General features: G+C 41.5%; 2 protein-coding genes and 1 non-coding gene across 8 annotated transcripts in view; 2 read left to right on the top strand and 1 right to left on the bottom strand.

The window, feature by feature from the left end:
- The window catches only part of PHKA1 (phosphorylase kinase regulatory subunit alpha 1), a 148501-nt gene extending 136158 nt beyond the window's left edge, over positions 1–12343 (top strand). For 3 of the 4 annotated variants that reach the window (XM_032619579.1, XM_032619581.1, XM_032619580.1), the window contains 4 exons: positions 4258–4428; positions 6615–6668; positions 8361–8561; positions 9768–12343. In XM_032619579.1, coding sequence (XP_032475470.1) covers positions 4258–4428; positions 6615–6668; positions 8361–8561; positions 9768–9941 — 600 coding nt within the window. In that variant the 3' untranslated portion in view covers positions 9942–12343. The remainder of the gene's footprint in view (positions 1–4257; positions 4429–6614; positions 6669–8360; positions 8562–9767) is intronic. The other variant, XM_032619582.1, reaches the window with a different exon arrangement.
- A 5100-nt stretch (positions 12344–17443) lies between these two features.
- Positions 17444–22619, top strand: part of HDAC8 (histone deacetylase 8) — a 247874-nt gene continuing 242698 nt past the window's right edge. For all 3 annotated transcript variants that reach the window (XR_004348095.1, XM_032620122.1, XM_032620123.1), the window contains exons 1-3: positions 17444–17871; positions 18392–18444; positions 21015–21145. Coding sequence is in view for 2 of the 3 variants with exons in the window: in XM_032620122.1 (XP_032476013.1) it covers positions 17647–17871; positions 18392–18444; positions 21015–21145 (409 nt within the window). In the remaining variant the exon portion in view is untranslated. The remainder of the gene's footprint in view (positions 17872–18391; positions 18445–21014; positions 21146–22619) is intronic.
- On the bottom strand, positions 19909–20012 carry LOC116748241. The gene has a single exon (XR_004348249.1). It is a non-coding gene; the product is annotated as a U6 spliceosomal RNA (small nuclear RNA).

Here is a 22619-nt window from a genome sequence, read left to right as displayed (position 1 = left end):
CTGAAGTGGGTCTCTTGTAGACAGCATATATAAGGGTCTTGTTTTTGTATCCATTCAGCCAATCTGTGTCTTTTGGTGGGAGCATTTAGTCCATTTACATTTAAGGTAATTATTGATATGTATGTTCCTATTTCCATTTTATATATTGTTTTGGGTTCGCTACTATAGGTCATTTCCTTCTCTTGTGTTTCGTGTCTAGAGAAGTTCCTTTAGCATTTGTTGTAAAGCTGGTTTGGTGGTGCTGAACTCTCTCAGCTTTTGCTTGTCTGTAAAGGTTTTAATTTCTCCATCAAATGTGAATGAGATCCTTGCTGGGTAGAGTAGTCTTGGTTTCAGGCTATTCTCCTTCATCACTTTCAGTATGTCCTGCCACTCCCTTCTAGCTTGTAGGGTTTCTGCTGAGAGATCCGCTGTTAACCTTATGGGGATTCCCTTGTGTGTTATTTGTTGTTTTTCCCTTGCTGCTTTTAATATGCTTTCTTTGTATTTAATTTTTGACAGTTTGATTAATATGTGTCTTGGCGTGTTTCTCCTTGTATTTATCCTGTATGGGACCCTCTGTGCTTCCTGGACTTGATTAACTATTTCCTTTCCCATATTAGGGAAGTTTTCAACTATAATCTCTTCAAATATTTTCTCAGTCCCTTTCTTTCTTTCTTCTTCTTCTGGAACCCCTATAATTCGAATGTTGGTGCGTTTCATGTTGTCCCAGAGGTCTCTGAGACTGTCCTCAGTTCTTTTCATTCTTTTTTCTTTATTCTGCTCTGCAGTAGTTATTTCCACTACTTTATCTTCCAGGTCACTTATCCGTTCTTCTGCCTCAGTTATTCTGCTATTGATCCTATCTAGAGTGATTTTAATTTCATTTATTGCATTGTTCATCGTTGCTTGTTTCATCTTTAGTTCTTGTAGGTCCTTGTTAACTGTTTCTTGCATTTTGTCCATTCTACTTCCAAGATTTCGGATCATCCTTACTATCATTATTCTGAATTCTTTTTCAGGTAGATTGCCTATTTCCTCTTCATTTGTTAGGTCTGGTGGGTTTTTATCTTGCTCCTTCATCTGCTGTGTGTTTTTCTGTCTTCTCATTTTGCTTATCTTACTGTGTTTGGGGTCTCCTTTTTGCAGGCTGCAGGTTCGTAGTTCCCGTTGTTTTTGATGTCTGTCTCCAGTGGCTAAGGTTGTTTCAGTGGGTTGTGTAGGCTTCCTGGTGGAGGGGACTAGTGCCTGTGTTGTGCTGGATGAGGCTGGATCTTGTCTCTCTAGTGGGCAGGTTCACGTCTGGTGGTGTGTTTTGGGGTGTCTGTGGCCTTATTATGATTTTAGGCAGCCTCTCTGCTAATGGGTGGGGTTGTGTTCCTGTTTTGCTAGTTGTTTGGCATAGGTTGTCCAGCACTGTGGCTTGCTGGTCGTTGAGTGAAGCTGGGTGCTGGTGTTAAGATGGAGGTCTCTGGGAGATTTCCGCTGTTTAATATTATGTGGAGCTGGGAGGTCTCTTGTTGACCAGTGACCTGAAGTTGGCTCTCCTACCTCAGAGGCAGAGCCCTGACTCCTGGCTGGAGCACCAAGAGCCTTTCATCCACACGGCTCAGAATAAAAGGGAGAAAAAGTAGAGAGAATTAGTAGAAGTATGAGGAAAGAAAGAAGGAAAGGAGGAAAGGAAGGAAGGAAGAAAGAAGCAAAGAAGGAAAGAAAGGAGGGAGGGAGGGAGGGAGGGAGGAAGGAAGGAAGGAGGGAAAGAAGGAAAAAAAGACAGAAAGAAAGATGATACAGTAAAAATAAAATAAAGTATAATATAGTTATTGAATTAAAAAATATTTAGAAAAAAAAAAGGGACGGATAGAACCTTAGGACAAATGTTGGAAGCAAAGCTATACAGAGAAAATCTTACACAGAAGCATACACATACACCTTCACAAAAAGAGGTAAAGGGGGAAAAATCATAAATCCTGCTCCCTGAGACCACCTCCTCAATTTGGGGTGATTCGTTGTCTAAAGGAGGGAGGGAAGGAAGGAAAGAAAGAAAGAACGAAGGTAAAGTATAATAAAGTTATTACAATTAAACTTAATTATTAAGAAAAAGAATTTTTAAAAAAAAGTCATGGACGGATAGAGCCCTAGGACAAATGGTGGAAGCTAGAGTATACAGACTAGATGTCACACAGGAGCATACACGTACACCTTCACAAAAAGAGGAAAAGGGAAAAAAATCATAGATTTCGCTCCTAAATTCCACCTCTTCAATTTGGGATCATTCCTTGTCTATTCAGGTATTCCACAGATGCAGGGTATATCAAGTTGATTGTGGAGCTTTAATCCGCTGCTTCTGTGGCTGCTGGGAGAGATTTCCCTTTCTCTTCTTTGTTCTCACAGCTCACAGGAGCTCAGCTTTGGATTTGGCCCTGCCTCTGCGTGTAGGTCGCTGGAGGGCGTCTGTTTTTTCGCTCAGACAGGACGGGGTTAAAGGAGCCGCTGATTCGGGGCCTCCGGCTCACTCAGGCCGGGGGTTGGGGGATGGGGGAAGGAGGGGCACTGCGTGCGGGGCCGGCCTGCGGCGGCAGAGGCAGCGTGACGTTGCACCAGCCTGAGGCCCGCCGTGCGCTGTCCCGGGGAAGTTGTCCCTGGATCCCGGGAACCTGGCAGTCGCGGGCTGCACAGGCTCCGCGGAAGAGGGGTGTGGAGAGTGACCTGTGCTCGCACACAGGCCCCTTGGTGGCGGCAGCAGCAGCCTTAGCGTCTCCCGCCCGTCTCTGGGGTCCGCGGTTTTAGCCGCGGCTCGCGCCCGTCTCTGGGGTTTGCGCTTTCAGCCGCGGCTTGCGCCCGTCTCGGGGGCTTGCGCCCTCAGCCGCGGCTCGCGCCCGTCTCTGGGGTTCGCGCTTTCAGCCGCGGCTCGCGCCCGTCTCTGGGGTTTGCGCCTTCAGCCGCGGCTTGCGCCCGTCTCGGGGGCTTGCGCCCTCAGCCACGGCTCGCGCCCGTCTCTGGGGTTTGTGCTTTCAGCCGCGGCTCCCGCCCGTCTCGGGGGCTCGCGCCCTCAGCCGCGGCTCGCGCCCGTCTCTGGGGTTCGCGCTTTTAGCCGCGGCTCGCGCCCGTCTCTGGAGTTCCTTTAAGCAGCGCTCTTAAACCCCTCTCCTCGCACACCAGGAGACAAAGAGGGAAGAAAAAGTCTCTTGCCTCTTCGGCCGGTGCAGGCTTTTCCCCGAACTCCCTCCCGGCTAGTCGTGGTGCACTAACCCCTTCAGGCTATGTTCAAGCCGCCAACCCCAGTCCTCTCCCTGAGCTCCGTCCAAAACCAAAACCCGAGCCTCAGCTCGCAGCCCCGCCCGCCCCGGTGGGTGAGCAGCAAGCCTCTCGGGTTGGTGAGTGCTGGTCGGCACCGATCGTCTGTTCAGGAATCTCCCCGTTTTGCCCTCCGCACCCGTCGCTGTGCACTACTCCGCGGTCCCGAAACTACCCCCTCTGCCTCCCGCAGTCTCCGCCCGCGGAGGGGCTTCCTAGTGTGTGGAAACTTTTCCTCCTTCACAGCTCCCTCCCGCTGGTGCAGGTGCCGTCCTTATTCTTTTGTCTCTGTTTTTTCTTTTGCCCTACCCAGTTACGTGGGGAGTTTCTTGCCTTTTGGGAGGTCTGAGGTCTTCTGCCAGCCTTCAGTAGGAGTTCTGTAGGAGTTGTTCCACGTGTGGATGTATTTCTGGTGTATCCGTGGGGAGGAAGGCGATCTCCGCGTCTTACTCTTCCGCCATCTTCAAGGTCCCCCGTGATTTCTTTCTTAACCCACTGGTTATTTAGGAATGTGTTGTCTGATTTGCACATATTTGTAAATTTCCCAAATTTCCTTTTGTTACTGATTTCTAATTTAATTTCATTGTAGTAAGATAATATACTTTGTGTCTTATTTCAATTCTTTTAAATTGAGGCTTGTGTTATAGCCTACGGGAGCAACAAACCAAGCCATAGACCAGTTAGAAGTTTAACAGAAATAACCTGGCAAAGAGACAGTGAAGAACCTCCCATGTCATCAGTATTTTTATGGCTTTTCTTATGTATCACTAAATGCTTTCTGAAAGGATCATACCTGTTTACATTGCTGCTAGCTACTCATAAGTCTTCTAGCTTCTCTATAACCTTTTTGTCTTGAGTGTTACACTTAATTTGTGGTTTATAATTCTGCTGAGTGTGTTTATTATTCATTGTGCTATAATACTTTAATCATAGAAACAGATAACTCTTGATTTATGTTCTTTCCTCTACTTTTCTCCCAAGTCACCTGGAACCTCTATGAGTCCAAATATTGGGTCCTTCCCTAGTGCATGTGGTCAACAGACATCTAAAGATAGTCGTCAAGGTCAATGGCAACGCCGAAGAAGGCTGGATGGAGCACTAAACAGAGTCCCAATTGGATTTTATCAAAAAGTATGGAAAGTTTTGCAGAAGGTGAGCATAATGCACTGTAGATGTCTCTTTATTTCACACACCCCCCATGAAATTATCAGTCTCTTTGTCTGAGATATGACATGACTATGATATCACTGCAATTATATAAAAGTCATGTGCTCTTATGGATAAAACCTAGAAGAAAACATTAAAATGAAACAGCTGAAAAAAAAATAAAATAAAATGAAACAGTTGATTTGTTATTTTGACATTACTGATAATTTAGTCTCTCTCCATAACTGTTACTGTTGCAGTGTTTATAAATGAGATTTCAAAAATCATCACTTCTCTGCTTTTTGGCCATGGTTGGATATTGTGGGACATTGTGATACATTTACTGCTAATCAAATGAATGTGGTGATAAAGACTCACTTTCTTTGTAGCTATTGTAGAGTAGAAATGTTATTTGTAGCAATGTGCTGTTAATAACAAATGTTACTACAGTAAAACAACTGTGGCATCTGGGAAGCTTTATGAGACGCTCTTACCTATTTTTTTTCTTGGATGAAAACTACTAAATAAATGCAGTCATAGTGATGCTAATAGTCCAGAGACTCTACTGGTGTGACCAATTTTTGTTTTTCTGTCAAAGGCCTAGTTTGCCAAAGACATTCAAGGGGACATCACACCATTATGATTGTGACAGATTTAGAAGGCCAAGAAGACTATTGTACTCATTCATAGATCTCATTCATAGTCTCATAGGTGCCACTTTTTGCTTCATTGCCCTTGGTGATGACCTGAAGAACACTTCAACCAGGACTTCAAAACCTTTAGTTATGTTTCTCCCCTTAGCACACTGATATTCCAGGGACAGAATCAGGTGATCCTTTGGAAAGGTGAAATTTGATTCCTCAAACTATCAACTCTGGCGATCTTCCTTTCAAAGAGTACCTATCAGTTATTTTCCTTCCATTTAACTGCTATAACACAGTGGTAACAGATATGTGCTGTATCTCTCCAGCTCTGCCTGGCTTATGGCAATTCAGTTTCACAGACTACATGTAGTAGGTGCTCTTCTACCCAGATACCATGGAAAGTGTCTGTTCTTGTCATCAAAGAGTTTAATCCATAGTTATCTTCTTACATAGCAGCTGTAATGCAAGGCCAAAAGTGTTATGATAAAAGTGCAAAACCAGAAGGCTGTGAGAATACAAGGGAAGGAACATTCAAGTCTGACTGGGAAAATTAGGTATTTTGTGGCAGAATCAAAGCATGAACTTGAAATCCTAATGTAAAGGGGAAAAACAAATGCCGTCTGTTTTTATTTTCATTCCATTCCTTTCAGAGTATGAATGTAACATAATCACTCTGCACATATGTTTCAAGGCTGGTAATTCTCAAAGATTGTTATTTGGCATATGGAACATGGGATGGAAGTGTCTGGTAGGGTCGATAAACTTGTTGGATTGGAATATTTATCTGTGGTTTAATATATAATGTTTTGATTTATTTAAAATCTAAAATGGCAAGTCATTAATTCCCACTGCTTTTTAATAATTGAATTGATGGTGGGGGAAGATAAAATATCATTCGTTCATACAGTATTTCTTGAGCATCTGCCATGCACTAGGCAATGTCCTAGGTGCTCACAGGAATACAACAGAAAACAAAACAGACGACAATCTCTGTCCTTATGGAACTTACATTCTACTAAGGAGAGACAATAAATAAGAAACACAATAAATAAGTAAATTATACAGAATGTTGAAAGATGACATACTGTAGAGAAAGTAGAGCAGAGTGAGGGGATCAGGAGTGCTGATGGGGGATGCTTAACTAGAAAATGTAACTATGCATGTCTGGTAAATGCATATCTTGAGTTTTTTCTCTTCAGCCTAAAAAAATCTTTATGAAAGTCTATTTGTGATGGCTCTGGGACCTACCGTGGTATCCTCTCAGATAGTCCCTGAATCTTTAGGGCTAGACTATCTCAGCAGGTAGACCTTCCCGACCCTTCCACTCCCCTAAGTAGAGGATGAACCTTGAGTTCCCTATAGTCCAACCCTGCTTCTTGCCACACAGTAAGCGTAACCCCTTGGCAAAGACCCGTGGGCTGCAGGGCCTTTCCCTGGCCTGTGATTACTCAGCATCTACCCAGTGGAACACACTTAGAAATACTAAGTGTCTCCTTACAGACTCCCAGTTGTCAGCATATCCTGGGTGACGTTTTTGCTGTTTTGCAGTGTCATGGACTTTCTGTGGAAGGTTTTGTTCTTCCTTCTTCAACCACTAGAGAGGTAAGATTCTGTGTCTTTCACATTTATTTGATTGATAGCTTGTCTGGCTAAAGTATTTCAGTGATCTCTTTTCAAAATAACAAATCTATGCTTTTATAAATCAACTGAACAAGAAATGCATTGGAAGAAAGGAGAGAATGTTCTTAAAAATAGAATGGGAATATTAGAGAATAATTATGTATTACATTAATTATATAAAGGCAGTTTCTTTTAATGGTTGATTAAGTTAGACTGATTTATGTGAGTGTTGCCAGAGTTAGAAATGGCAGATGAGATAGAAATCTAAGAATGAATGAATGAATGACTTCTCATGTCCCCATCCTGCTCATCCCTACCTTTCTCTACTAACATGTTTGTAGACTATAAACCAGTGATCGTAAACCAATGGTCCTTAGCTCTAACTATATGTCACAGTAACCTGAGCTCCTATCTCCAATTCAGTGGATTAGACTCTCCAGGGATGGGGCATGAGCACCTGTACTTTAAAAAAAAAATCCTTAGAATAATTCTGATATATCACCATGGTTGGAAAACATTGCCATGAACCACAGACATAGATTAGGAGGTGCTTTTATATTTTGCTTTTTGCCCAATCACACTGAAATTATAAAGAAATAGCTTTTATACAAAATCAACAAAGGGGCAAGAATTGGGAAGCTGAGGATAGTAAGACTGGATAGTAGAAAATTCTCAAAAACTCTGGAGTTCTTGTAGATCATGGCTGCAAGGGTGGGTACAGAAAGTTAATGCTGTGTTTCAGGGCTCCACTCCTTCCTAGAAGCCTCTTCCCTAGTAAAGAACACTGTGTCCTCTCTTAGTCTTCTCTCTGCCTTTAAGCAAGATTGAAATGTTAACAGAATTAATAATAATACATACCTGAATGTACCTTTAAGAGTCTCCAAAACACCTTTACACAGTCTTTAATTTGATCTTCAGCACAACTATGTGAGATAGCTAAGGAAGGGATTGTAGTTCCCAGTTCACAGATAAGCATACAAATTTAGAGAAGTGAATTGTCCAAGGTCATAGAACCAGTAACTGACAAAGACAGGACTTGAACCCAGGTCTTTAGACTTCAAATCTACATTGCCACCCTAAAGTATATACTTAATACAGTTTTACCAAAAATTAGTCCTCAATCCCCTTCACCCTAAAATAACTTCATATTTCTTCATGCCCTTTTTAATCTAACAGTATATAAATATTTTACATAATCCTCATCATCACGTATATACAATTTTAGTTTCTACTTAGATTTTTCCTTTATCCACAGTCATCTTATTTATTCTTTTAATGATTCTATAGAAACTCATGAAGTTGCTGTACCATGATATGCCATTATTTACACAACCATTCCCATGTTTAGATTACTTCTAGTTTTCCACTTGTGACTAATGCTGCTATAAAACACTCTTGCACATAGGACTTTTCTCCTCTCTTGAATTATTTCCTTAGGATGAACTTCCAGAAGGAGGATTATGGGTTAGAGGGCATTGATACTTTTATGACTCTTGTTATGCTTGCCAGATTGCCTTCAAAAACAAGATTGAACCTATTTACTCATTCAATTATATTAAAGGAGACTGAAGCAGTACTCTTGGCTACAGTATTTCTTCTGCCTTTCAGAATAGGTAATTGATGTCTCCTGCATGATGGGCTCTTAGGAAGTGATTTTCTTCTTCTCTGTCACAGATGACTCCAGGTGAGATTAAATTCTCTGTTCACGTGGAGTCTGTCCTGAATCGTGTACCTCAGCCGGAGTACCGCCAGCTTCTGGTTGAAGCCATCCTTGTCCTCACTATGATGTCAGACATTGAAATTCATAGTATTGGAAGCATCATTGCTGTGGAAAAAATAGTGCATATTGCCAATGACTTGTTTCTTCAAGAACAGGTAGGCAAACCTGTTGTTTTCTCAAAGAGGAATGTCTGATACTAACCTGACTGCATTCAGAGCTCTTCAAGAAGCCAAGGTCACTTTCTTGTGTCCTCTTCCTCATAGCTCTTTTCTAGGCCCCCTTCGTAGTGGCTCTGAGCTCTATCTGTAAAAGAAGTAAGCTGCGGGATGACCTCTGTCTTTTACCATGAGTTTTGTGGTTGTGTTACATGGTAAAGTTGCCTGGAACTCAGGAGACTTTTATGCTTTTCGTCATATTTCAAACTACTTTTATCACACTACTTTTTGTAGCGATAAGGACTTAATAAGAAACTATTGGGTAGTATATCCTTTCTGGACTATTAAGGAAAAGAGAAGATTTGATTTTGGTTTTGTTTTGGTTTTGCTTTTCTCTCTTACCTGTAGGAAAATGTTAAAGTGAAACTTTTAATTCTACATTTCCTTATTTTCTTAATAAATCTTATTCCAGGAAATTAAGCACATTTTAAAAATGCAAACTATTGAAAGCTTTCCAAATATTTCTTAGATTAAGAGTAGGACCACATAAAGTGAAGGACATGCACTGCTGTTAATAGAACAGTCTCCAAAACATGTAATCAGTGTTTCATTCTATCAGGCCCTGGGGGGGAATGCAAAGGAAATTAAAAGTTTCTCTAGGACTTTTCAAGGATTTTCTATGACAGTCCTAATTTTAAATATTCTGATTGCTCTTAGTTCGTTGTAGCAGAAAATGTGATCCCTTTTAGGCGTAGACTCTAGATTGGAAAGCTTGAGGTCTATTTGAATTAAGTTGACTTAGAAAGAAATAATGATGAAATGCAAGATAAAATAATACATGCTGAAATCAGTGGTACTAGAAGGATTCAGACCAAAGTCCCTCTAGGGTGATTTGTAAGTATTAACATTTGACTCTTTAACAAACACAACTCTAATTACCTATTATATTTAACTTTCAAAAATTCAAAACAATTAATGCTTTAAAAATAATTTCATGTGATTTTAGGATCTAGTGAAAAATGCATATATAGAAACTCATAGTCACCATTTTGTGCATAACCCTGATCCCTTCCTGTCTAAACAGCCTAAGATCCAACTAGTTGGTGATGGGGAGGAGGCTCTGAGTTATTCTAATCAGGACTTTAATTAGTAGGATTAGTAATTTTTCCTTTCCCCTGTGTTCTCCCACCCTTAAAAACCAAACAGAAAACCCTCGGCGCAGATGATATCATGTTGGCCAAGGATCCTGCATCTGGCATCTGTACTCTTCTGTATGACAGTGCACCCAGTGGCAGGTTTGGCACCATGACCTACCTCTCCAAGGCAGCTGCCACCTACGTGCAGGAGTTCCTGCCTCACAGCATCTGTGCCATGCAGTGAGGCCTCTAGGCCCTGGCTGCTGGGAGCCTTTTGACAGCTGGCTCCTGCCTCATTGTGCATGGAACTGAAATGTGATGGCCTGATCACTCCCGACCGTGCCCCTTTCCAACCCATCCCTCCCAAGAAGAGTGAACTTTTCTGATAAACTAACTGGTGTAGAAGACGTGAACCCTTGCCTGAAGGCATCTGCTCACCCAGGCTTTTCAGTGCCTTAATTCTTTCATGGTTCATAAAAGTTTGCATGTGTTTTTATTCTCTAGATCTGTTACAAACTTAGTTTTCTAACTCCTGTTTGGGGAGCAGGTGTTAATAATAACTTATTCCTAAAGTTTGATTTTTCTTATGTTTGGTTCATTGTGTGAACGAGTAGTGGGTGCTTTGGAACATTATTTCAAGTGAGTAAACCCTAAATTGTTGGACTTTATGCTGCTATAAATTGGAAATATCTATCCTAAGTGCCTTTTCTTGGGAAAAGAGTACCAGATCATGGTTTTCTTCTTTACTCACATGCTGCCTCACACTGAATGATGAACTCCTTTCTGTGCAGAACTTACTGTCTCTGCTTTTGCCTTCTCTATATCGGCACACATAATTCTTACTCTCCCTTTGGTGAAATATCAAAAAAATTCAAGTGCAGTGTGCGTATTTAAGGATTTCAGTATTAACACTTAAAATCACATTTTATGAAGATTGCTAGTACTCAAAGATGTATTTGTAGTAGAAAATGCAGAATAACCCAGAGAAATGGAGCCAGGAGCCCAATTCCAGAAAGGAGGGGGGCAGAGTCTTACACCTAGGAAACAGAGAAGGAATTAGAGATGGGTTAGTGCCCTGAAGAGAGCCTTGTACACTAATCCATGGCTCTGAAGAGTGGGCCAGCATACAACACAGAGAATAATTGAAGCCTCTGTCTTTGGCGAACAGGAATATAGCAGTCCAGTCTATAGCTGCTTTACTGAGCACTTTCTTTGTGCTCACCTGGTCTCTGTCTCACTCACCTATTCACTCTCTATAGCATCCACCCCCTCCAACTTCCTGCCCTCCTATCTACTTTTAAACTCATTCATTTACATTTTTACTTCCTGATTCTAGTGTTCATATCTATGTATATCTTGATATCTGCAGGAATGTGTCTGTCTCTTGTAAACACCTGCATTTGTATGTGTGTCTAAGCACACGTGGGAATTTTTCTGAATGTTAAGTAGTTTTGACATGTCTGTATATCTATCTTTATCTACATTTGACAAACTGAGTTAAGTATGTAAATATGAGTGTTGTGTGTGGGAGAGGAGTGTGACTATGGCCTCAGGCTGATACGCAAAAGATAGTGGAGGATTCCTTGAGTCCTCTTTCCCAGTCTCATGTTTAGGTAGCCAATTGAAGAATGTTTCTCCTAACTTCTGTCTTAGTTCCAGGCCACTATAACAAAATACCATAGACAGGGTAGCTTAAACAACAAACATTTATTTCTCACAGTTCTGAAGGCTGAGAGATACAAGATCAAAGTACCAGCAGATTCAGTGTCTGGTGACGGCCCTCTTTCTGGTTTGTAGATAGCTGCCTTCTTGCTGTATCCTTACATGGCACAGAGAGAGTGAGCTCTCGGCTCTTCCTCTTTTTCTCAGGGCACTAATCCTACCATGGGGACTCTACCTGATTATCTCCCAAAGGCTCCCACCTCCAAATACTTTCACATTGGGGATTAAGGCTTCAAGATATGAATTTTGGAGGGATACGAACATTCAGTCCATAGCATTTTCCTTCTCCTGTCAAGACTCTACTAATTTCCCTGTTTGCACTCAGATAACTTCCTACTTCAATCCCCTATTTTCCTTCAGATTTTTTCAGGTTTTTCTCCAAGAATGGGGATGGGGGACTGTCTAAATAATTGTAACAGAACCAGTGACAATATTATGAGTACACATGAATAAATGAGCATAGTAGGGTGATAGAAAACAGATAGTGGAAACAAAGAAAGGATGGCCAAACTTTTCAGTACCTCTCTTATAGGAAATGGAAACACACAGTAAGTAGCTTTCTGATTACGTGATTTTCTGGTCACATATAAAGAAAATTTACACCCTGTTCTGAAACTGTCTTTTCACTGGCTGCAAGTGTACCCCAGCCACAGAGAGTACATCTGGAGTGGCACAGTTGAAAGCCACCACTCCCTCCCACACAAATTTACCTGAACTGACCCTGATGGCTACATTTCTCTGGGTTTATGAAGTTATCTATCACTATGCTTCCCACACACAGCTACTTCACTTTTAAAGCAACTGTTTAGAAAACTTGATTCATGTTTTGTTCATTTTAAGCATGTGGTACTAAAAAACACATTGGACACTTTTTAAGCACTTATGTTTTGAAAATAGAATAAAAAATTAGAATTTCCAATTAAATCATGTCTGGTGCCAATGTGCAAAATTTATATGTGTTTCTGTGATTGGAGTTTATTTCATGGCTCTATTTTACATACTCTAATTATGCGGTACAGTCAAAGCTCATAATTGGGTCAAAGTAGAATAATATTAATACATAAAACATACATTATACATTATATAATATGGTATGTAATATATGTAAAGAAATGCTGTTTTATCATTCAAGTGCATGACTGCTCAAACTAGGCTCACTGAATTCCAACTAGCTTATTGACATCTGTCGGGAGCCTGTTCTAATGAATGAATAAGACTGATTTTTGCTCAGCATTATAATTGTTTGCAGGTGGTGCTCCTGCACAACTGGAGGGTACCTAAAAACAGTTCGTTCTCCTAAGTGTTATAACTATTCGGCAGAATCTTGTTCTACTACTCATTAGCCTTTTGTGTAACAAGAGAGGGTTTATCCAGCAAGGATGAACAGTCTCTGCAGTCCCATCCTGGTTAATTAGGTTATACTACATTCTGAGAATTTTATGCAGCTGATGGGTCCAAAGTTATTCTTACTCTGACCCTTTTCTACTTACCAAATACCTAGTACCTGTACTAATGCAATGGAGATAAATATAGTGTCTTCCACATTTAGTCTTCATTTCCTATTAAACTTGAGTGACCTTAGGTCTTGGTTTGCCCAGGACAGTCCCCGTTTATGCCTGTTGTCCTGGCATAATTATTAATAGCACTCTCTGTCACTCAAAAGTGTCCCAGTTTGGATGGTATGGTCACCCTCTATTTAGCAGAAGTCTGATTTCTTTTAAGGCTAGGCCTAAAAGCAAAGGACCTATTCTCAGACCAGTAACAGTACTCTTGCAGTAGCGGTATGCGGGTGAGGATAACAATGGGGTGGAGACTTTCCCCCAAATTAAGGAATATTTGGCATAATAGCTCTTAAATGATAATCAATATTTGAGTGCTTACCAAATGCCAGACATTGTAATACAGGCACTTGGTATGACCATCTTATTCTGTTTTCACAGTCACCATGTGAGTTAATTACTGTTGTCATCCCCATCTTCCATATGAGGGAACTGAGGCACTAAGCATTATAAGCAAATTGTTGAAAATCAGACAGCCAGGAAGTGGTAGAGCTTGGATCTGAGCTCAAGCAGTTTGACTCTATAGAGTTCACATTCTCAACAATGACACTCTCCAAGGAAAAGACATTAGGAAGTGGTGTGAAAACAAGGGTCAGTTGGTTCACTACAGTTGAGATATCAGTGGGCATATTGTAAAATGCACAAAGAAGGTGGCCAGAGGGATGGTGACTTCTTAATGTGTTTGCTTTCCCTTCTGCCTGCTTCTGCCAGCAAGTGAAGGCAGAGGAGATCATCAAAAGAAGTGGCATAGCCCATCCTGACCTTGCTGGTTCAAAAACTACCTTTAGCAAAAATGGCTAAGGAAAGCCAAGAACTTGTCCAGGGTCACCACACTAGGAAACTTTGGAGCCAAGATTCAACCTATTTCCTCTGACTTCAAGTCCTCTGACTGCAAATCTGGTGCTTTGAGAAAGGTTTTCTTCCCAAGTTAAGGATCGTATGGGTATTAAGCTTGTGGAAAGTTGAGGTTGGGACCTGTGGCATGGTTTGTGCTCTATCTTAATCATGAATAAGGGTGCAGCCTCCCTGTGGGATTTGCTGTTGCAGATCCTTGTGCAACAATTTATCTTTTTCCATAGTTGAATCAGCTTGCCACATTGTATGCCAAATGAGGATACTGTTTCCAGGTTAAAAGCAATGCTCCCCATGTTGAAGTGTTCAGCTACCTGTTGCTAGAACTGAAAGAACACATGGAAAAATCAATTTTCACATCAGAGTCCAGACTTTAGAGTCTCAGTTGGCCAGTCTGTATCCTGCCCTCCTTCTCCACTGTCTATCCATGAAAAGCCCTAGACAAGTCCTGTTTCCTCCTTATATTGCCAACTTGTCACGATCTCACCTTTTAGTCAACTCCTACAGCCCCATAGACTCCTTCCCCTCTGTAAACATGTGCATTTCTCTCTTATTCTAAAAAAATATTCCTGGGCTCTGACATCCCCCTAGGTTGATATACTATAATAATTCCTTCCTTTCACAATCAAATTTCTTCAAAAAGGAAGTTACACTTGACAGCATTGGCTTTACTCATTAACCCCTTGCAATCTGGCTTCCTCCCTTGCCTCGTGTGTTTTTCATAGAGCACCAGTGAACCCCTAATGGCAAAAGGGGTTTCTGACCCTTTTGCAATACATGACATTGTTACTACCTCTCCCTTCTTGTAACCCTCTCATCCCTTGATTTCTGTGAAACTGTACCAGTTCTCACCCAGCTATTCCTTTTTTGTCTCCTTTTTGGCATCTTTCTCTCCCAGCTCCCACAAACAGCATTCTCCCAAATCACTCGCTTCTTCCTAGCTCAAAGATTCTCACCATGGCGTGGGGCAGGTTTTAAAAAGTGACATGATCTGATTTACATTTTTTAAGAAGTTCACTCTGCGGCTACAAAAAGAATGGATTGTAAGTCAACAAGAGTGGAAGTAGAAGCCAGCTAGGTATTGCAGGAAGTCCAAGTGAGAGATGGCAGTGCCAGGACTGGGGTGGCGGCTGTGCAGAGGAGAGAAGTGGAGGTAGTTAAGACACGTCTTAGAGGTGAAACCAATGGAAATTGATGGATTAGATTTGGGAGTGAAAGAAAAGGAGGGAATACAAATAACTCCCAGGTTTCTGGCTTAGGCAACTGGATAGACGTTGGTATCTCTACTGAGCTATGAAAGATGGGGAAGGGGTGGCAAAGACTTGGATAGGAAAATCAGGGGTTTGGTTTGAAAATGTTAAGTTAGATATGATTAGACATCGCAGTGGAGACAGCCATGTTCCCTTGACTATCTCAACCACTATTATGACTTTAGCTATCTCTTATCTATGTGGGGAAATAAACTGGGTTAAGCACCTGCCCTACCCTCTGATTTCTTCCTTCTCATTTCCCTCTTCCTTATATTGATACTGCTGGCCTTCTCTTCACACAGACTTTAAGAATTTTCAATAACTTCTCCATCTGCTCTCACCAATATTCAAGTACTAGTAGTAAGGAAGTGCTGTTGAACCTACCCTGTGCATTGTTTCTCCCTCTCTGTTTCCATTGTCCCTACCCTAGTTTAAATCATCATCGCTTTGGAATTCCCTGGCGGTCCAGTGGTTAGGACTCCATGCTTCCACTGCAGGGGGCACGAGTTCTAACCCTGGTTGGGATCCCGCATGCCACGCGGCACAGCCAAAAGAACAAAAAAACAAAACAAAACCATAAATGATCATTATTTCTTATCTGATCCATTGCAGCACTCTCACTGCTTGTAGTCTTTCAATAGCTAGTCTTCCCTACACACTACTGCTGTAGAAATCTTTTATTTTAAGATTTCTGTTTATATGTCTCCCCATTTCCCACAGGGTGAAGTCTATTCTCTTTAGTCTAGTATTCAAAACACTTCATGAGCCAGCCCCTTCAACTAAACTAGCCTAGAAATGTTCTCCTTTTTGTTTTTGCTTATGCTGTTGATTCTAGTCAGCATGCCCTCCCCTGGCTCCCTTCTTCACCAGGTAAAATCCCACCTATCCACTAGGACCCTCTCAGATGTCACTGAATAAGAACCCTAGTTGCCATTTACTAAGTACCAGTTATTAAGTACTTAATGCTTAGTTATTAAACAAGCATCCTACATTCATTATCTGACTCTGCTTCTTGTGTATCCGTCTCATCTACAAGAATGCAAATTCCCTGAGAGCAGAGATCAGACTGTAATTCATCTTGAGGATTGAATCCTCAGCTGTACTGTACACTTAGTTGATGTCAGATAAAGTTTGATGAATGATTGAATGATGGCAGAACTTTGAGCTAATTGCTATGGGAAGATACAAAAGGAGCATGAGAGCTTACATTCTAGCTAAAGAAACACATCACAGGAGAAAAAAAAAAATCCAGAATACTAAGTATTGAGGGGATACTAAATGGAGGGTTGAACAAGGTTAGATTTAACACAAAGTCATCCTGGAGGAATCAAGTTTATATAGTAAAGGGAATGTTCAAAAACTTCAGTGTCAGGCAGACCTGGTTTTGAATTCTTGCTTTTCTGTTTGTGTGTGTGACTTTGAACAGTTATTTTCTCTAAACTGCATCTGTAAAATGGGTGTATTACAACCTCCTTTATAGGACTGTTGCAAGGATGAAATGAGATAGTATATCCAAGTGCATATCACAATACTCCATAAATGTTTAAAGAGTAGGGGAAAAAAGTAAACTAGAATATTGGATTGTCTGAGAGGTTAATTCATGTTGATGTGAGAGTTGGGGCCTTGGGCATTGGCTAGTTTGTGTCAGATCATAGGGGCCCCCAGGAACCTGGAAATACTGATGGTAATTCTAAAACTGCTCCAGGATACTCTTTAATGTGAACCCTCACACTAAACCTAAAATATTTCCCTAACCCTTGTATAGCTGCAGAGAAAAAAAGGAGGGAAGGAAGAAGAGCTGCAGTTTCCAAACATCACTGAAAGTATCTGCTTACACACTTAACTCCAGGTGAATTTTCAAGGAGTGATTTGACATCATTGCTTGACTGGAATCTACGAAGCAATTTACAGAGTACCAGCCAGCGTCTTGGGAAAGTGGTACCAGCTTTGCCAGAGTAAATTATTGAGATTGTTAACTCTTATATGGACATGGATAGTTAATGATGAAAAGCAGTGAACTAAGTTGCAGCACAGAATTGACTGTGTAAACTTTTCAAACAGTTTGTACCATTAATTAATACCCCACCAAAAAGAGCCCGTCTGATGTGTTGGGTGGTGCTGGGCTCTTAGTGGCCACACTGTGTCTGTCTTTAGATATTTATACGGGTGTGTTTGCAGATTGAGACAATTCACAAAGCGTTGACGGTGATCCTTTTTTTTTTTTTTTTTAGCGCTAAAACTCAAATTCGCGGCTATTTTAGTAATTAGCCCTGACTCTTCCGCTACTTAAATCCCTTGAAACTACATCTCCCAGCATGCTCTGAAGCTGGTCTGACTTCATCTCAAATGGCCCCGTAGGGCAACAATGGTTAGTTTTGACTGTGCTTATTTGTGCTATAAAATATCGATCCTAATTGGCAGCTATTTGGGCTTTTATATCTTCCGACCTCCGTTTTTCAACTGTAGTCACTAAATGTAGGGGTTCTGGCCTGACAAGGCCCATGCATTTCTTCAATTGGATGGGGAGCAGGGACAGTGTCACCGGCGATCTCGAAACTAGGAGGGAATGTTGACCAGGGAGCACCGCTGCGGCCGATCAGAGGAGCAGGAACCGGAGCCCGGGCTGAATCCGAAAAAAGCCGGATCCGGACGGTGGCCCCGGAACGGCTGTAAGTGGAAGATGGAGGAGCCGGAGGAACCGGCGGACGGTGGGCAGTCGCTGCCCCCGGTTTACATTTACAGTCCCGAGTATGTTAGCATGTGCGACTCCCTGGCCAAAGTCCCTAAACGGGTAAGAAAGGTTGGGATGAAAGACCGTGGGTTTTGGGGGTGTGGGTGGGGGGCCGGTGGACGGGAGGGCATTAGGAAGCGAAGAGGATACAGGGCTAGGGGAAATCTTCAGCAGAAATTTGGGCGGCTGTACCAGGTGATGGAGGAAGTGTTCCCTTAGAGAGTTTCCTGAGAGCGCAGCGGGGCGTCCAACGGACAGGTGGGGGTGGGGTGGAGGTGCGGGGTAGGGGGAAGGGATGGCATGGAGGGGATGATGTCTCTACTGCCAGGGATCCCCGAAGTGGAGAAGAAGCTGCAGGAGAAAAGTGTTGCAACACCTCCGTAAGGCCCGATAGCTTTCTCCTTAGCGATTTAGATACTTTGTATTGTCTAAAGTGCTTTGTAATTGTTAAGTAAAAAGGGAGGGGAGTTAAAAGTTAGTTCCTTTGTTCAGGATGATGAAGTCGATGGAATTTCTCTGAATTAAACATTTGAGACTATTTTCTGCCTTTTTTTTCTTCCATTTTTGCTGATGTTTTTAGGCCAGTATGGTACATTCCTTGATTGAAGCATATGCACTGCATAAGCAAATGAGGTAAGTTGTGCTTGAACAGAGCCCTGAACCCAGGTGTTCATAGCCTTAACTTCCTGCTTCACAGTGGGAGTAATTAGGGAGAGAATGGTCCTTTTTTAAAAGTTTTTTGTGATTCACAGTGTTGGTAATCTGCCTGTAACCTAGTAAAAGCTCTTGAAGAATTAAGAAAACTCGAAAAAAGTACGTGAAGCAGTTAAGAAATACGACTTTATTGCTGGGAGGGAAGTATCCTAGGGATAGGTGTTTTGTGGAGGTTTCGGGGTGAGTACATTTGGGTACTAAAACCTATCTGATAGAAAAAAAGATGTTCAGCTGGGAGGTGTTCTGGTTTTGGGGTTGTTTGTTTTTTGTCTTTCCTAAGCCAGCTCTGAGAGTATGGGTTCAACTTAAGACTTTTAGATACACCATTACCACCACCAAACCTTAATGATGAGCCTGGAGACAGTCGAGACCAAAGGAAACTCCTGGAGCCAAGGCCATAACTCAGCACAGAGCTAAGTGCTTCTTTAAAAAAAAACAAAAAATGAACTTGCTGTTTGTTGTTATAAGAGTAAATATTATAACCCTGACACTTGTAGGATTATTTGTGACATTTTCTGGCCAATTGGGTGAACATCTGTCTATGCTGGCTAGTGTGATATGCTTCATTTATCTCCCAGAAGGTAGTGTAAATTTTATCCTTATTATTAACAAGATCATTTATTGAGTATCTTCTTTATGAATGTTTTTCAACCATTTTTTAACCCATAGGTTTGGTAAACAGAAAAACTACATGCTTTCCATTAAAGTTATTTAACAGTTCAAAAAATTACTTTGACAAACAAGAAATCAAAGCAAAGCAAAACTGTCTAATTTCCTTGCTGTTAAGTAGGGAGGCTCTCAGTAAGGATTTGTTAAGGAAGAGGAAGGGTATTAAAAGAGGGAGCAATTAGGGCCGGGAAACATGGTACAAGAAACTGTAACATTTTTATTTTAATGGGCAGAGTTATCACTTCTGAGGGTGTAGACATGTTTTCTTGAAGAAGAAGCAAAACTCCTTGGATCTTAGCTATATATATTTACTTTTTGAGGCTGAGCTTGCTTAGTGATGGTAGTAGTCTGTATAACCATATTAATTCAGGAGAAACTCATGGGCATGTTCCCCTTCAGCAAACAAAAAAAACACTGATGCCTCCCTGTGGCCTGGGTCATGCTTTTTAAACTTGAATGTGCATATGAATCACCTTGTTAAAATACAGATTCATTTTTTTAATTGTATAGTTGATTTACAATGTTGTTTAGTTTTTGGTGTACAGCAAAGTGATATATATATATATATATATATGTATTCTTTTTCATATTCTTTTCCATTATGGTTTATCACAGGATATTGAATATAGTTCCCTGTGCTATACAATAGGACCTTGTTGTCTTTCCATTTTCTATATAATAGTTTGCATCTGCTAAACCCAAACTCCCAATCCAAAATATATGGAATGTTTCACAAATTTGAGTGTCATCCTTGCATAGGAGCCTTGCTAATCTCTGTATCATTCCAATTTTAGTATATGTGCTGCTGAAGTGAGCACTGAAGTACAAATTCTGATTCAGTAGGTCTGAGGGGGGGCTGAAATTCTGCCTTTCTAACAAGCTCCCAGGTGATGCTGCTGCTGGTCCATAGACCACCCTTTGAGTGGTGAGGGCTAGAGAGCAGTAGTGGCAGTGGCAGTCAGGAAGAGGATATGGGGACTAGGCAGCTAGAAGTTAGAGTGGTTAAGTCCTGTTGTTAGGTTAGCCCCCTGTATTCTCTCCGTCACTCCTATTTTCACTTCTTGTGAACAGTGGGTTGAGAGCTTCTGACCAAAGCCCAGTTCCAGCCTGTTTGCTCCTTCTCTCCTTCCTCTCAGAGGCAGATGTGAGGGACCAATTATAGAAACTTTCACATTTTTTGGTTGCCTATTTTTTAATCCTTTAATATTAATAATAATGACAGTTATCCACAAGGCATTTTCATGTATGTTATCATTTAATCTTCACCTAAGTCCCATAAGATATCCCCACTTTACAGATGAGGAAACTGAACTATAGAACAGTCAGCTTATCTGAGGTTATAGAGCTGGTAATTAGGACGGGAAGCCAGTTCTCTGACTCCAAATTCAAAATTCATGACAATACAGCTGCCTATTAAAGTAAAAATGTAGTTGAAAGGATTGTACTTGCCCAATTAGGAAAACTGATTCAAATGAAAATATCTCCTCCTACTGGTTTGTCATGATAGTTGTAACTCACAGAGCAAAATTTGTCTAATACCTGATTATTTAACTTAAATATAATAACTCTTTTTTTTTAACCTGCCTATAAACTCAAGGGAGATATCTATCCTCTCACCCCTTTTTAATGGAGTCAACATGTAGATGTGAGGAAATGAAGACTGTATTGCAGTGGAGGAACAGAACGTGTTTATTGCTTCAGCCTCCTGGAACCAGAAGCTGGAAGTTGTATTTTCGCTCCAACTGCTGGCTCCTGCTTCCAGGTTCTGGCATACTCTGGATCTGACTCACTCACCTTTCTTTGTTCCCTGTTATTATTAGGATAGTTAAGCCCAAAGTGGCCTCCATGGAGGAGATGGCCACTTTCCACACCGATGCCTATCTGCAGCATCTCCAGAAGGTCAGCCAAGAAGGAGATGATGATCATCCAGACTCCATAGAATATGGACTAGGTAAAGTCATTACTAGGCAATGATGGGAGATAGATGACCTCCATCTATAGATCATAACTACTTAATCTTTTATAACTTGCATGATGGTCTTTAATACTTTTAAATTAACAACTAATGTGTTAACCACAATATTAATCTTCCTTTAACCACACTCCCATATGAGTTGAGCAAAATTAATGCTGGATCAAATGGAGAAAAACCTTTCAGTTGCTTGGCGCCCTAATAGCAGTGCCCAGATTGGGTCTGGCTGTATGTACACTGATTTAACTGTTCTGTGACCTTATATTTTAACTTCAGTGTATATTTATATTCTTGCTAAGTTTGATACCTTATCTCTCATTAAACAGCTGCATTTTTAAAAGCCATAAGTGGCCAATAGGATAGTCTAGAGAAACAGCATGATTTAATAGAAGAACACTGGACTGGAGGTATGTGTGTAGGGCGGGGGTGCGGGCTTAAGACACCAGGGGGTGCCAGACATGGCTCTGTGTCATCACAGATATGACATATCACCTCTCAGTCCTCAGTTTCTCCATGTGACTAATTAATCTTCAAGGTTTAGTCTTTCTAGCTGTAATACTGAAGAATTCCTTCCCCAACATTGAAGGTGTTTAGCTCTCATTTTGGAGCTGATGTTAGCACAGTAGCTTTCTGGTAGGGTATGTTGTTGTCATACCTCAATCTACTCCTCCTAATAGGGTACTGGACCCAATTCCAATGTGTGGAGGGGGGAATTTCCCCCCACACCACCAAACAATGCTCAGGACACCAGCTTGGTGTCCTACAATTCAACTCAGTTCTGACGCTCTCTACCCGGAGAGAGCATCAGATTCCACAGGTGAAGTGCTCAGTCCCACAAGACTTCTCTCCACATCAGACATCAGTTGCAAACCCAAGCTGTTACCTGTGCTCTGGCTGACAGGCTGCAAATTGGAGGTTCTAGCAACCTCACCAACTCAGAATGCCAAGCACAAGTCCAAGTTGTTACCTGTACTTCTGACCAACTCTCTATAAATCAGAAATTCCCATGACCCCCTCCTTGAATTTAATTAATTTGCTAGAGCGGCTCACAGAACCCAGGAAACCCATATATTCACTAGATTACCAGTTAATCATTAAAGGATATAACTCAGGAACAGCCAGATGGAAGAGGTGCATAAAGGCAACGTATGGGGAAAGGGCATGGAGTTTCCATGCCCTCTCCAGGTGTGCCACTCTCCCCAAATCTCTACGTGTTCACCAACCCAGAAGCTCTCCAAACCCTCTCCTTTGGGGTTTTTATGGAGGCTTCATTACATAGGCATGAATGATTAAGTCATTGGCCAATTGGTGATTAAACTTGTTGACCTAAACAAGTAGGCTGCCAGATATTTCTCCATCAAAGATGGGTTTGTTTGGGATCAGCAGAGAATTGCAATTTGGGGTCTGCAACCATGGCAAGCCATGGCAAGGGAAGGAGAACACTTTTACAGAG

The sequence above is a fragment of the Phocoena sinus genome, chromosome X (genome assembly GCF_008692025.1).
Source record: "Phocoena sinus isolate mPhoSin1 chromosome X, mPhoSin1.pri, whole genome shotgun sequence".
Taxonomy (NCBI): domain Eukaryota; kingdom Metazoa; phylum Chordata; class Mammalia; order Artiodactyla; family Phocoenidae; genus Phocoena; species Phocoena sinus.
The sequence above is the reverse complement of the archived record's forward strand: the minus strand, read 5'-3'. Positions and strand labels throughout refer to the sequence as shown.